The sequence below is a fragment of the Gadus chalcogrammus genome, chromosome 8 (assembly GCF_026213295.1).
Source record: "Gadus chalcogrammus isolate NIFS_2021 chromosome 8, NIFS_Gcha_1.0, whole genome shotgun sequence".
In the NCBI taxonomy this organism is placed as follows: Eukaryota; Metazoa; Chordata; class Actinopteri; order Gadiformes; family Gadidae; genus Gadus; species Gadus chalcogrammus.
Genome location: NC_079419.1, coordinates 17974533 through 17987032, shown reverse-complemented (window position 1 = coordinate 17987032; position 12500 = coordinate 17974533). Strand labels below are relative to the sequence as shown.

The following is a 12500-nucleotide window of genomic DNA, read 5'->3' as shown; positions in this document are numbered from 1 at the left end:
GAATGTATTAGCTATTCAAAACAACACCATAAGGGTTAGGGTAACTAGTAAGGGATAGGGTTATATAGGGAATTACTTTTACGAGAAGACCATACAGTTTGAATGCACCTTGGATGTATGTGTGGATTTATACCTTGACAAAGATGACCATGTCCCAGACCGCCTTGACCAGAATGAGGTCAGAGCGACACTGGCGCAGCTGCTTGTAGTCAGGGAAGCTGACCTCAAAAAGGTCAGCCGTGTCCTGCAGCTTCTGCATCTCGGCCTCTAAAGCAGCTACTGATCGATTGGTCTGGAGAGAGAGAGAGAGAGAGAGAGAGAGAGAGAGAGAGAGAGAGAGAGAGGATGTGACATACAGAGCGAGAGTAAGAGACACATTTTTGATATGGCAGCCAATGCCTCAACTCACCTACCCTCGCTCTCTCTCACACACACTAATTCAAACACACACACACACACACACACACACACACACACACACACACACACACACACACACACACACACACACACACAAACACACACACACACACACACACACACACACACACACACACAACCACACACAAAAAGCATACACACACACACACACACACACTGACACACACATACAGCACCTTATCATTTATTAACACACCTCATTAAAATTTTACTCAACCAACCTATTATTTTTTTTTCATTCTGCTGTGCGAGGGCTCGCACTGCTTTAATAAATAGGTATATCTAAACACGTGCATTAGCATCAGCACAGACAGACACACAGTATGCATATCCGCCGCCTCACCTTATCAATCATTTTATACGGCTCGCTCACGCTGACTTTGAAGATGACCTCTGTTCGGTAAACCTCTCTGAACTCGTGCTGCTTCACCTAGGAAAAACCCCACCAGACATTTGTTTTTCAATTCACAGCGTGTTGCGCTTCAAATGTATATTGCATAATCTGATCAACATCCCCAGTCGGCAGCCGGACGCAGGGTCAAGGGGGCTGAAGAGGTGGATAAGGGGTGGGGGGGGGGGGGGGGGGGGGGACGACTGGGAGGCTGGCTGTGGCGTCATACATTATGCAGTGGAGGAGGTGGTGGGGAAACGGAGACGGTGGAGAATGTGATAGCGGGCCCCTCGGTTGAAAGGGGTTTTGGTCATGCTGATACCTCACTGTCGCTCCTCAGCCAGAGGACACGCCGGCACACACTGAGACACGCTGAGGGCTCACCTCGAAGCGGGCGCACTTCCTGCGGATGACCGCCACCTCGTTGGACTGCAGCGGGGCGACTTCATGCTTCACCGTGAAGGCGATCTTCTTCAGGCTCTTCCACTTCTCAGGCAACTCCTGACAACAGAGACAAGCAGTGGAAAGAGTTAAAGTGGAAGTAATGTCCATGGAAGCTTCAATCTTATGAGGTGTGAGAGGGAGGAAACAAGTATAAACACGGCAAAACAAGTGTGGCACAAGATAAAGCCCTTATTTAAATGGTTGTTTTTACACTTCCATTTACTGCCGAAAAACAGTGTTGCTCATTAGCACCGTCTTTGATTTTATTATCTTCAATGACAATAGCAATTTAATTCAAAATAATACGTAACACAATTAATACAATAATACAATTATTAAATATAATAATAATCATCTGTTAAAAAAAAGTTTTGTGAGACTTGTGGTTAGACTTAGTTAACCCTTCCCTTTATCGGTACTTTAGCTCGCTAACCCTTATTGTAACCCTTGTTATTGTTACCCTAGCCCTAGCCCCCTATGCTAATGTTATATCATGATGCTTAATACCGCCTTAACTATTGTTTATTAATGGTCAGTTAATGAACTCTCATTGTAAGGTGTTACTGTATGGAGGTAGCGTGCGTGTTTGTGTGCACTCTTCTCCACCCACCTCCAGCTGGGCGTACACGCTCTCGGGGAGCTGCTGGCCGTAGGTCTTCAGCAGCTCGGCCGTGGACATCAGGGGCTTGAAGTGCTGCTCCGTGCTGATCTGCCGGTCCCTGATGGCCATCAGGTGGCCCATGATGTCCACCAGGCCCGCGTAGTCCCCGTCAGACACCTTGCTGCCCAGACCCTGCACCGCGTCGTGGACGAAGGAGGACAGGTCCCTCACACTGGGGAAGAGACGGCCAGAGGGGGAGGGGGGAGAGAGGGCCAGAGAGGGAGGGGGGAGAGAGGGCAAGAGAGGGAGAGAGAGAGGGCCAGAGGGGGAGGGGGAGAAAGAGGGCCAGAGAGGGAGGGGGAGAGATGGCCAGAGAGGGAGGGGGAGAGAGAGGGAGGGGGCAAGAGAGGGCCAGAGAGGGAGGGGGGAGAGAGGGCCAGAGAGGGAGGGGGGAGAGAGGGCCAGAGAGGGAGGGGGGAGAGAGGGCCAGAGAGGGAGGGGGGAGAGAGGGCCAGAGAGGGAGGGGGGAGAGAGGGCCAGAGAGGGAGGGGGGAGAGAGGGCCAGAGAGGGAGGGGGGAGGGTGGGAGATAAAGAGGGAAAGATTTTAAATTTTAAAGATTTTATTTTAAATTCATTCATATTACCTTTTTTTTGGAGGAAAAATATATCTTTATCTTCATGTCCTTTTTGCAAATTTCGTGCATATTTCTGAACTTTATGATATTGATTTTTTTATCTGTGTCTGGTGGGGTGCGTGTAAATATCTATTTCTATGTACATCTGCGTCTATGCGTGTTTGTGTGTGTGTGTGCGTCCATTTGTGCATCACATGTGTGTCCCCGTGTGTGTCCCTGCAGGTGTACCCAGTTTGTGTGTGTGTGTGTGTGTGTGTCTGTTTTTGTTTGTGTTTGCGTATGCGTGTGCTTTTGCCGGTCTGTGTGATGGTGTGTGTGTGTGTGTGAGTGTGAGTGTGTGTGTGTGTGTGTGTGTGGGTGTGCGTGTGCATGTGCGTGTCTGTGTGTGTGTGTGCCTGTGCGTGCGTGTGCGTGTCTGTGGCTGAGTGTGTGCGTGTGCGTTTGCATGTGTGTGTGTATGTGTTGGTGTATCTGTGTGTGTGTGTGTGAGAGCGCCCATGCCTCTGACCTCTTGTTGACGTGGTTGAGCAGGTGCTCCTTGAACATCCAGCTCCACCTCTTAATGGTGTTCATGAGGGTGTGCTTGAAGGGCCTGATGTCCAGCTGCAGCCAGCCGCAGAACACACGCCGGTCCTCCATCTTGTTCACGCGCACATACAGCGACTCAAACAGGTTGATCTGGAACACAAAGGCAGGTTCTGGGGGTCACCGGAGCTCCCTCATCCGGACTACCCATCGTCCTGTACCTTGTATTGAAAGGATGTTAAAGGGCAGGATAATGTTGTGTTGTAGGCAGGATAGTGAAGTAGTGATGAGGGAGTCCACCTTCATAGCTTACTGCTCCTGACCTGTATCTGAAATCACTCGGATAGTTTTGATTGGATTTGATTTGATTACATGATCTGAGGACCAGGTGCCATGGGTAATATAACTGCTGCTCCCTGCTCAGGGAGCCACGGTTGCGCAAACAAACCATTCAATTTATTACCTCCCATCATCTCAAACTTCAGTTAATAAAAACATCAAAAGACAGGGCAGAGGCAGTAATGGCCCATCTAACGTTTAGGGGTGGGTCTAGGAGTCAGGGGTTAGGGGTGAAGGGTTAAGGGCAGGCACCTGCTCTTTGAAGTTATCGAGGGTGGGCGGGTTCCTCTTCAGCTCATAGTCTGCGTAGAGCTCAGCCTCCTCTGTGGTCAGGACATGGCCATACAGGAGGAACTGCCGCATGAACTCAGACCTGGGAGCGGAGAGCACGTTGAGGGGAATGGATTTCATTCTTTGTGAAATGAATTATATGGCCTTGCCAAATAAATCAGGAGAAATTCTAGTTTAAGGCAGGTTCATCTGTTCAGTTTTTCTATAAAGGATTTTATTGCAGTCGCACCAGCAGTCTCACAGTAAGGCTGAATGTATTGTATGCATTACACTAAAGTCAAGATAGAAAGGTAATGGTGAATGAGTAAAGGGATGTATTAAGAGTTCAAGTACACTGCAGTGATTCTGTTATTGTTATTGCTATAGAAGATAGTTCCTGCAAATACATGATACTCAAGTACAGCCAGGCAGATATATTGCAGACAGGCAGTCATACAGAGAAACAGACAGTTTCTATAAGTAATGAGAATGGACCAGACGGGAAGCGGACCTGTCATCAGTCCACAGGTAGCGGTAACTAGCGAACGATCCCTGATACTCCTTGACCTGGCACCAAGGAGAAAATGCAGTTCAGGCGCTGAATTACCTTGAATAAATCTCTGTTTCAGTGGAAGAGAGACAAACTCACACACCTTTGCGATCGCAGCGCGAGCTCGACTTCGGAGCACATGACACAGCTCAACCAAATCTGGCATCTCATCGATGTCACTCTAGAGGGAAGAGGAGAGAAAATATTACACTTTTTTTTGCAGGAATACCACAATCTGTGTTGTTTTTATTTGAGTGTGTGTGTTAATTTAATAATATAATAATACAATATGCCATTTGGGGAATGCTTCTATTCAAAGTGTCTCACAATACTGAGTGCATATATCCTCCGCATTGATGGCCCAGTGAGAATGAGTGGGTTTATGAGTGCTTTTTTGTGTGTGTGTGTGTGTGTGTGTGTGTGTGTGTGTGTGTGTGTGTGTGTGTGTGTGTGTGTGTGTGTGTGTGTGTGTGTGTGTGTGTGTGTGTGTGTGTGTGTGTGTGTGTGTGTGTGTGTGTGTGCATGCACACCACTAACTTGATAATTCTCCAGCCCTTTATGCCCTGCCACTCTGGGTATGAAGGAGGCCATCTTGGCGATATTAGCCACCATCTTGTCCACCACGTCGTAGAAGTTGCCCCGCTGGCTGAGGTCCAGCGAGGGGGCGAAGGTCATCTCGTTAGCGTTGAGCACCAGCTGCACCTCGAAGAGCGGCACCAGGCCCGTTGCGGCCGCGTCCGTGTTCTCCAGGAAGTACTGCAGGGAGGCGCGCACGGCGCCGGAGCAGCCCGCCACCACCATGCGGTCCACGTGGTCCGTGTAGGCCTGCCACTCCGCCCCGCCCGGAGGGGTCACCGCCAGCAGGGACTGGTTCTCCTGGAGAGGCCGGGGTGAGGAGGAGGAGGAGGAGAAGGAGGAGGAGGAGGAGGAGGAGGAGGAGGAGGAGGAGGAGGAGGAGGAGGAGGAGGAGGAGGAGGGGGGCAGGAGGAGGAGGAGGGGGAGGAGGAGGAGGAGGGGGGGGGAGGAGGAGGAGGGGGAAGAGGAGGAGGGGGAGGGGGAGGAGGAGGAGGAGGAGGAGGAGGAGGAGGAGGAGGAGGAGGGGGAGGAGGGGGTTGAGAAGGAGGAGGAGGGGGTTGAGGAGGAGGCGGAGGAGGAGGAGGAGGAGGAGGAGGAGGGGGAGGAGGAGGAGGAGGAGGAGGGGGAGGAGGGGGAAGAGGAAGAGGAAGAGGGGGAGGAGGAGGAGGAGGAGGAGGAGGAGGAGGAGGAGGAGGAGGAGGAGGAGGGGGAGGAGGAGGAGGAGGAGGAGGAGGGGGAGGAGGGGTTCAGGCAGCCCGGGGTGAGGAGGAGGAGGAGGAGGAGGAGGAGGAGGAGGAGGAGGAGGAGGAAGAGGGGAGGAGGAGGAGGAGGGGGAGGAAGAGGAGAGGAGGAGGAGTAGGAGGAGGAGGAGGAGGAGGAGGAGGAGGAGGAGGAGGAGGAGGAGGAGGAGGAGGGGAGGAGGTGAGGGAGCACACACATCAATGAAGTCATACATTGTTGTGTTGACGTCTGTTGTGTGGGTAAGGGATTTCACATCGTTTTCCAAAGTTCAGCAAAACTACAAGGCATATGATGGCGTTACCGTGCCCATAATGCCTTGCTAATGAGTGATGATGGACCCAGGCTACGGCAGGACTATTGCCTATGTCAGTGTGGTGAGCTCTTCTACTGATTGTGTGACCAGCGCCTTTTATATATTACTGCACCACGTCTACAACTAATTAGCCATTGGGGTGAGGGGAATACCAGCAGTATTTCCTGTCTGCCCTACAATGTGAGCCAGTGGGATTAATCACTGTTGCCGTGTGTGTTAGATGGTTTACCTGCACTAGCTTGTGGATCTCCTCCCCCATGTCGGTGATTAGCGTGCGCTGTCGGGCTACGCTCTCCTCTATGTCGGCGAGGATGAGGAGGGTGGAGCCCTTCTTCCTGGTGATGAAGGCCTTGTGGCTGACCTTGGCCATCAGAGCCTGGATGTCCTCCACGTTGGACTTGCTCTCGTGCACGCGGCTGGAGACGCCCTGAAGGTCAGCAGGCAGAAGTCACGCGTTCATATCTGCCGTAGCAATCATGGATGGTGATTGTAGGCAGGCGGAGCGGTCGTTAGGAGGCTCACACTGCCGTTACGCTGAATTACTTTAATGAAGTGCATCGTGATAACAGCTGATACTGATCAATAAGATGCAATAGGTGTTCATCCAAAGGTTCGGCGATATATGTATGTTAATTATCGATAGTTTATGAGGGCGATGTGTGGGAGAGGTATGGTTCAGTCTATTTTCCAGGGTTGTGAAAATATCATAGTGGGAAATATCCCTGGACATGTTTTTAACTTACCTTTCCATTTTGCATGGTTGAAGGACTGAAAACACTTGCTGGTGTTTTTTGGATATTGTTTTTAATGGTCTCTCTGAAGCACGGCTGCTTATCAATTGGCCGTGACGCTCTTGGAATTAAGATAACAAATCTCAACGTCCTGATTGAATAAAGGTACGAAATAAACACAAAATAATCTCTGCAGGCTCCATTGGTGGAGCCTAGCATTGAGCTGCAGCAACACTAGCAGGGCCAATGGTTCATTGATTGATTTGTTCAAACACTAAGTGAAAGTGAAAGCTGCTGGCAGTTCATAACAACATGCATATTGAACCGACTTCAAGGTTTACACTTCTAATTTGAAAGGAGAGTAGACTTTTATTAAACATTGTCTGGTTTCGCTATTTCGAGTATGGGGGAAAATAATATTTTTCAAAGTAGAATCTCACTCCATTGAAATTTCTCTACGCCCCCAGGATAAAGCTAACGATGTGGTATAACCTCTTTCCTCTCAGGGAATACATGGGAATACGTCAACTATGTGGCTGCGTGTGGAGGGTCCGGTACCTTGACCAGATCTCGTGTGGTCTGGATGTAGTCCCACAGGTCGTCCTGAGCCCAGGTCAGCTCCTGGAGGGCGGGGTTTAGCTGCTCTCTGGTTCTGTCCATCTCCTCCTTGACCAATCCCAGCTCCACAGGTAGGATGGTACTGCGGAGGCGGTTGTACCACTGGGTCGCCATGGCTAAGGTCTGAGTGTACTGGAGCAAAAACAAAAACAAAATCTTCATAACGTTGGCATGACTACGGCATTATTATGATCGTTTTATTGCCTCGCTGTATTCAAGAGTTTATATTTCACACTTTTTATATTCTACACTTTTTTTTATAATATTCTCTCTTTTTTAATATTTTTCTAACGCCAGCAGAACAATTGTGAACAATTCCTCTCACGATTACCAAAGCCCTCTGAATTTGAAGCAACGCAAGAATGTGAATAAAGTAGAAGATTGTATAAAATATTCAGAAGAAAAGAAAAACTTGGGAAAAGTAGCAAACGGTAGATAGCAGTAAATCCTAGAAAATATAGGACTATCTCAAATAAATCACAAAAATATTATAAGTATGAGCGACCTGTTGATGAAAACAAACTAGACCTTACTTGCCCTCTTCTACCATAGAGCCAAGTGAGTGAACTTCAACCAACCATATAGAGAGTCTCTCTCTTGGAGTAGAGGTGGAGGGCTGCTTTGGGGATGTTGTGGTTCTTCAACATGCTCAAATACTTCACCTCCCTCAGCACGGAAGTCAACTAAGAGCGAGAGGGAGAGGGAGATAGGGAGGGAGAGAGAGAGAGAGAGAGAGAAATAGAGAGAGAGAGAGAGAGAGAGAGAGAGAGAGAGAGAGAGAGAGAGAGAGAGAGAGAGAGAGAGAGAGAGAGAGAGAGAGAGAGAGAGAGCGAGAGAGAGAGAGAAATTATGCCTCATAATCAATGTATTCTTAAGTTACCCATATGATCAAAAGAGTGTCTCAAATCAAAGACAGACTGTTTGATATCCTTTATAAGCAAAGATGCATGATTTGCAAACTGCATACTGAGCATATTTTTCATGTCTTGACTTGTGCCATATGTGACAGTAGATTCTAGCATTAATTCTACTTGACTTAATTTGTTTAGTATGTAAGTATGGTATGTCTGCAGCAGTACACCAACACCTACCACGACCCTCTGCATCTCCTAGGTCTGCGTACCTCATACTTGTTTCATAAGCCCATCCTACTAAGTGGTGAATGCCTAGATAGCGTCCTGCAGTCTAAGCCCTTACGGCGGGGTTGAAGTTGACCCTGAACAGGCCCGTGTCCGGGTCCAGGGTGAGCAGGTGTTCCTGGAGGTGAGTGTGGCAGACCTCCTCTAGCCCCTGGGTCCACTCGGAGAACAGCTCCTCGTCGTGGTGGTCTAGGACCTCCAGCAGGCGCTCACACTTCCTGAACACATCCTGCGCCTCCACCGACCCCAGGGGCCTGGGGGGGGGGGGGGGGGGGGGAGGGGGAAGCAGGCGGGCACACGGAGAGAAAGATACAGTGACGCCGTATTTATCACAGTATTTATGACACCCAGAGGGGACGTCGGCTATAAGAAGTAAGGGGTTCAGTTTTAGAGGAACATAAATGTTGACTGCATGTGTCTGATAGTATTTGCTGTTTATAACTTTTTGTTATCTGTGTGTCACGCTCTGATTTGTTTCCGCCTCACTTGTAATCTCTCTGTGCAGTTATTGTTGTTTTTACAATCGGGTTGCGCAGTGATAGTGTCTGTTTTATCTCCCGTTTTGATTGTATGATTTGATTGTCCTCGGCCTCACCTGTAAGACGCTCTGGATTAAAGTTTGACGTGACAGGTCTTGTGTAGAACTGTAGTTCAATTGGTAAGGCATGCCATAAACAGTGGCAGGGTATGATTCCCACTGGGTTACACATTGTGCCTGTGTGTGTGCGTGTGTGTGTGTGTGTGTGTGTGTGTGTGTGTGTGTGTGTGTGTGTGTGTGTGTGTGTGTGTGTGTGTGTGTGTGTGTGTGTGTGTGTGTGTGTGTGTGTGTGTGTGTATGTATGTGTTCCTGTGTGTGTGTATGTGTGTGTGTGTGTGTGCATGTGTGCGTGTGTGTGTATGCATATGTGTGCATGCGCGTGCGTGTCTATGTGTGTGTGTGTGTGTGTGTGTGTGTGTGTGTGTGTAAGGGCCAGGGCGGGGTCCATACAGGTGGGCCAGCTGGTTGAGGTTGCTCCTGTTACTGAGGACGCAGCCTCGGAGCTCCTGGGAGCGCTTGAGGTTCCCGGCCACCTCGGGCAGGTTCTTACCCAGCGCTGCACAGCCATCCTTAAGCTGAGACACACAACACACACTCAGCAAGGCTCAGTGCTCAACACACTGCTCACTGCTCAACATACAGCTCACTGCTCACTACTCAACACACAACACACAACACACTGCTCAACATACAGCTCACAGCTCACTGCTCGCAGGGCTGATAACTCATCATTCAGCGGTCCTACTCAATGGCCTTGAGTACTATTACTGATATGCAATATAAGATCTACTTGATACACTCCGTACACGTTATGAATAAAAAAACGATTATAAAATAATACATTGACACAATTCATGCTAAAAAAAAGTAACTTGTTATAATGTACGTACCTTGTTATAATGTGGTAAAATAGTGCGTGAAATTAGCATAACACAATCTCCAGATGCTAGCCGAGTCTGGCATCATTATACACCCAAGGGGATCAAACAAGCATCGCGAGTTATCTTACCATACCTAAACGCTCCTTTCATACATTCATATGAAACAGAATCTTTCTCTGTTGTGGCTTCTGAAAGACGTTTAGACATTCTTGACTTGAAGAGAATTTTCCGGTGCCCTCATGCTATCTAATGGATGACCTTCCCCTCTGTACCATTCGCCCGGCCCCCTACCATCTTCCTGTGCTGGTCCAGGATCGTCTGGCAGTGGTCTATCTCCTGGCTGAACATTGCCAGCAGCACGCTGTAGTTGGGGGAGAACAGCTGGTGGATCCGCGGTCGCTCCAGCAAAGTGCCAAAAATCTGCAACAGCTGAACACGACCAAATACAAATGAACAGATGAATCACCCGGCGTTGAATATTCATACCATGATTTGTTGTAATGTAACCAAGTTGTGAGATTAATACGTGATAGTTAGGAAGTCATTTATCTGCTAGATGGGAAATTGCAAGATCTTTGCTGATTGTATTATTTAGCAGTCATTTTGCAGAAACTACCGAAATAAACTAACATTGAATTAAGATACTTGCAATTAATGAAGGGCTAGTGCAACAGTGTAAGAGACATTGGGACAACAAGCCCGGCTCTCTTTAGCTTGAGGTGGAACACCTTAACCACTGCTGCCCTCTCCAGTTTTCAACCAAATAACTATTCAAAGCGGTCGGTGGTGCTGCAGGCCAACCTTTAGAGTGGACTCCAGACCCTTGGAGTGCTGGAAGGCCAGATTGAGGACAGTTCCAAGCCTCTGGTCGAAATCTTTGCTTTGCTCCATGAAGCGCCTGTAGTTCTTGAGGAAGTCCTGGACAGAAAATGACACAAAGTCATTTTGGAGACATTTTGGTCGAAAGTGAATGGCACGGTTTATTTTAAGAAGATGTATCTCATGAGAAGCAGTTAGAGGTTAGACAAAATACACCTGCTGAAGGATGACTGGTAGACTACAGGTGTTGAGGTTTGAATTAAAAAAAAACATACAGCTGAAAACCACCCCAAAAGCACAAGACTATCCCTATAGCGCCATATGTACGAGTATTTCATTCATTTTTGCAAACATTCCGATCCAATCCAACACAAGAGTAAAGACTGCTGAAGGACGACATGTAGGCTTCAAGCGTTGGGGTTTGAATCCAGCCCCTTAACGCCTCGAGTAGAACACCCTAGAGACACTGGACTATCCCGTTAGCGCCGTATGCATGAGTACTGTCCCGCCCACCTCCTTGGTGTAGTCCAGGGGGTCGTATTTGCTCTCTCGGAGGGCCCTCCATCGGTCGTGGAACTCCTCGTTCATGGTGAACACCATCTCCCCCAGCAGCTTCCCCCTGGAGCCCCCCAGCTCCACCCTCTCCAGCTTCAGGAAGTCCAGCGCACACGCAAACAGCTCCTGGGGGTCACAGGTCAAAGGTCACGGCCCTGGGAGTCCAGCTGTACAGCACCATGCAAGATGTTCAAGTGTCCAGACCTATATCGAAGAAAAAGGGCTTTTTGTGTCTATAAATTCCATAAACATGAATAAATAAATAAATGAAAATATTATTTGAAAACTGTTCTGTATAGCAAGGAATTTTTGAATATATTTAGAAATTAAATCAACAATATACTAGTAACTCAAATCTAATAATAATAACACAAAATGAAATCTGAAATTGCCAACAGAAAAGCGCGCCCACCTCTATCTTGAGCAGCCGGTCCAGGACGCGGTCGGTGCGCTGGAACACCAGAGAGGCAGGGAAGTCCCACAGCTTGACGGCCTGCCCAGGCTGATAGTACTGGGAGATCCGCTGGCGGTGAGCGTGGAAAAGACGCTTGAAGCTTTGGAGGGCTGAGATGGCCGTCTGGACCCTCTCCACCCCTTCCTCCAGCTCCATCTTGAACAGCTCCTCTGGGATCAGGTAGACAATGGCCTGCAGGACCATCACATACACAGGGAAGGTAATGATCGCTCTAATGAGTTCAAGAATCTGACAATTATAATTATAAACAGTGGAAGAAATGTAATTTGTTTTCGATTTTTGGAAGAAACTGTTTGAATGCTCAGTGAAGGTTGATTCAGATTGTTATATTCTGCCTAAGAATCTGAAAACTTTTCTGCTAAAATATAACAAATGTCACACATATTTTGGAACAAACATTAAAAAATGTCAGTGTAGGTTCATTCTGATCTGAATTTTGTTCTTCTAAAATAAAATAAAAGGGAACTTTGGTCACATTCTGACCAAGGGATAAAGAGGAGCTTTCAGCTTCAGTATGTAACAGTTCATTTCCACTTCCTCCTCCATGAAGAGTTGGACGGCTGGGTGCGGAGGCTCCCCACCTTCTCGATGAGCATGTTGCAGAACTCCTGCAGCAGCAGCACCATGCGCTGCGGGCAGCAGTAGTGCTGCGAGCGGCTCCACACCAGGCACAGCGTGTGGAAGAGCGGGGCCAGCAGGGACTCCACCTGGGGGAAAGCCTTCTCCTCCAGGCTGCTGATCAGCCGCCGGAGGGGCCGCAGGTACAGGTCGATGTCCTCCGCCTCCAGCACGGCTGACACCAGAGACAGAACGTACATCCTGTTAGTACAGGCGTTACACTCCAATAGGGCTGCTGCTGTGATACAGTTAGCGCAGCTTTAGGCCATTTGTAGCAGTAGGGGGCGCCTTCACAGAGA

The 12500-nt window shown here is 48.6% G+C and overlaps 1 protein-coding gene across 1 annotated transcript in view; it reads right to left on the bottom strand.

Moving 5' to 3' along the window:
- The window catches only part of dnah9l (dynein, axonemal, heavy polypeptide 9 like), a 55281-nt gene that overhangs the window by 41991 nt on the left and 790 nt on the right, over positions 1-12500 (bottom strand). The window contains exons 2-20 of the mRNA XM_056596622.1: positions 12165-12376; positions 11521-11754; positions 11067-11234; positions 10536-10652; positions 10026-10163; positions 9304-9428; positions 8374-8569; positions 7755-7859; positions 7117-7308; positions 6057-6254; positions 4735-5073; positions 4301-4378; positions 4159-4214; positions 3630-3750; positions 3022-3191; positions 1887-2109; positions 1217-1333; positions 785-871; positions 134-292 (exon numbers count right to left, since the gene is read on the bottom strand). Coding sequence (XP_056452597.1) covers positions 134-292; positions 785-871; positions 1217-1333; positions 1887-2109; positions 3022-3191; positions 3630-3750; positions 4159-4214; positions 4301-4378; positions 4735-5073; positions 6057-6254; positions 7117-7308; positions 7755-7859; positions 8374-8569; positions 9304-9428; positions 10026-10163; positions 10536-10652; positions 11067-11234; positions 11521-11754; positions 12165-12376 — 3035 coding nt within the window. The remainder of the gene's footprint in view (positions 1-133; positions 293-784; positions 872-1216; positions 1334-1886; positions 2110-3021; positions 3192-3629; positions 3751-4158; positions 4215-4300; positions 4379-4734; positions 5074-6056; positions 6255-7116; positions 7309-7754; positions 7860-8373; positions 8570-9303; positions 9429-10025; positions 10164-10535; positions 10653-11066; positions 11235-11520; positions 11755-12164; positions 12377-12500) is intronic.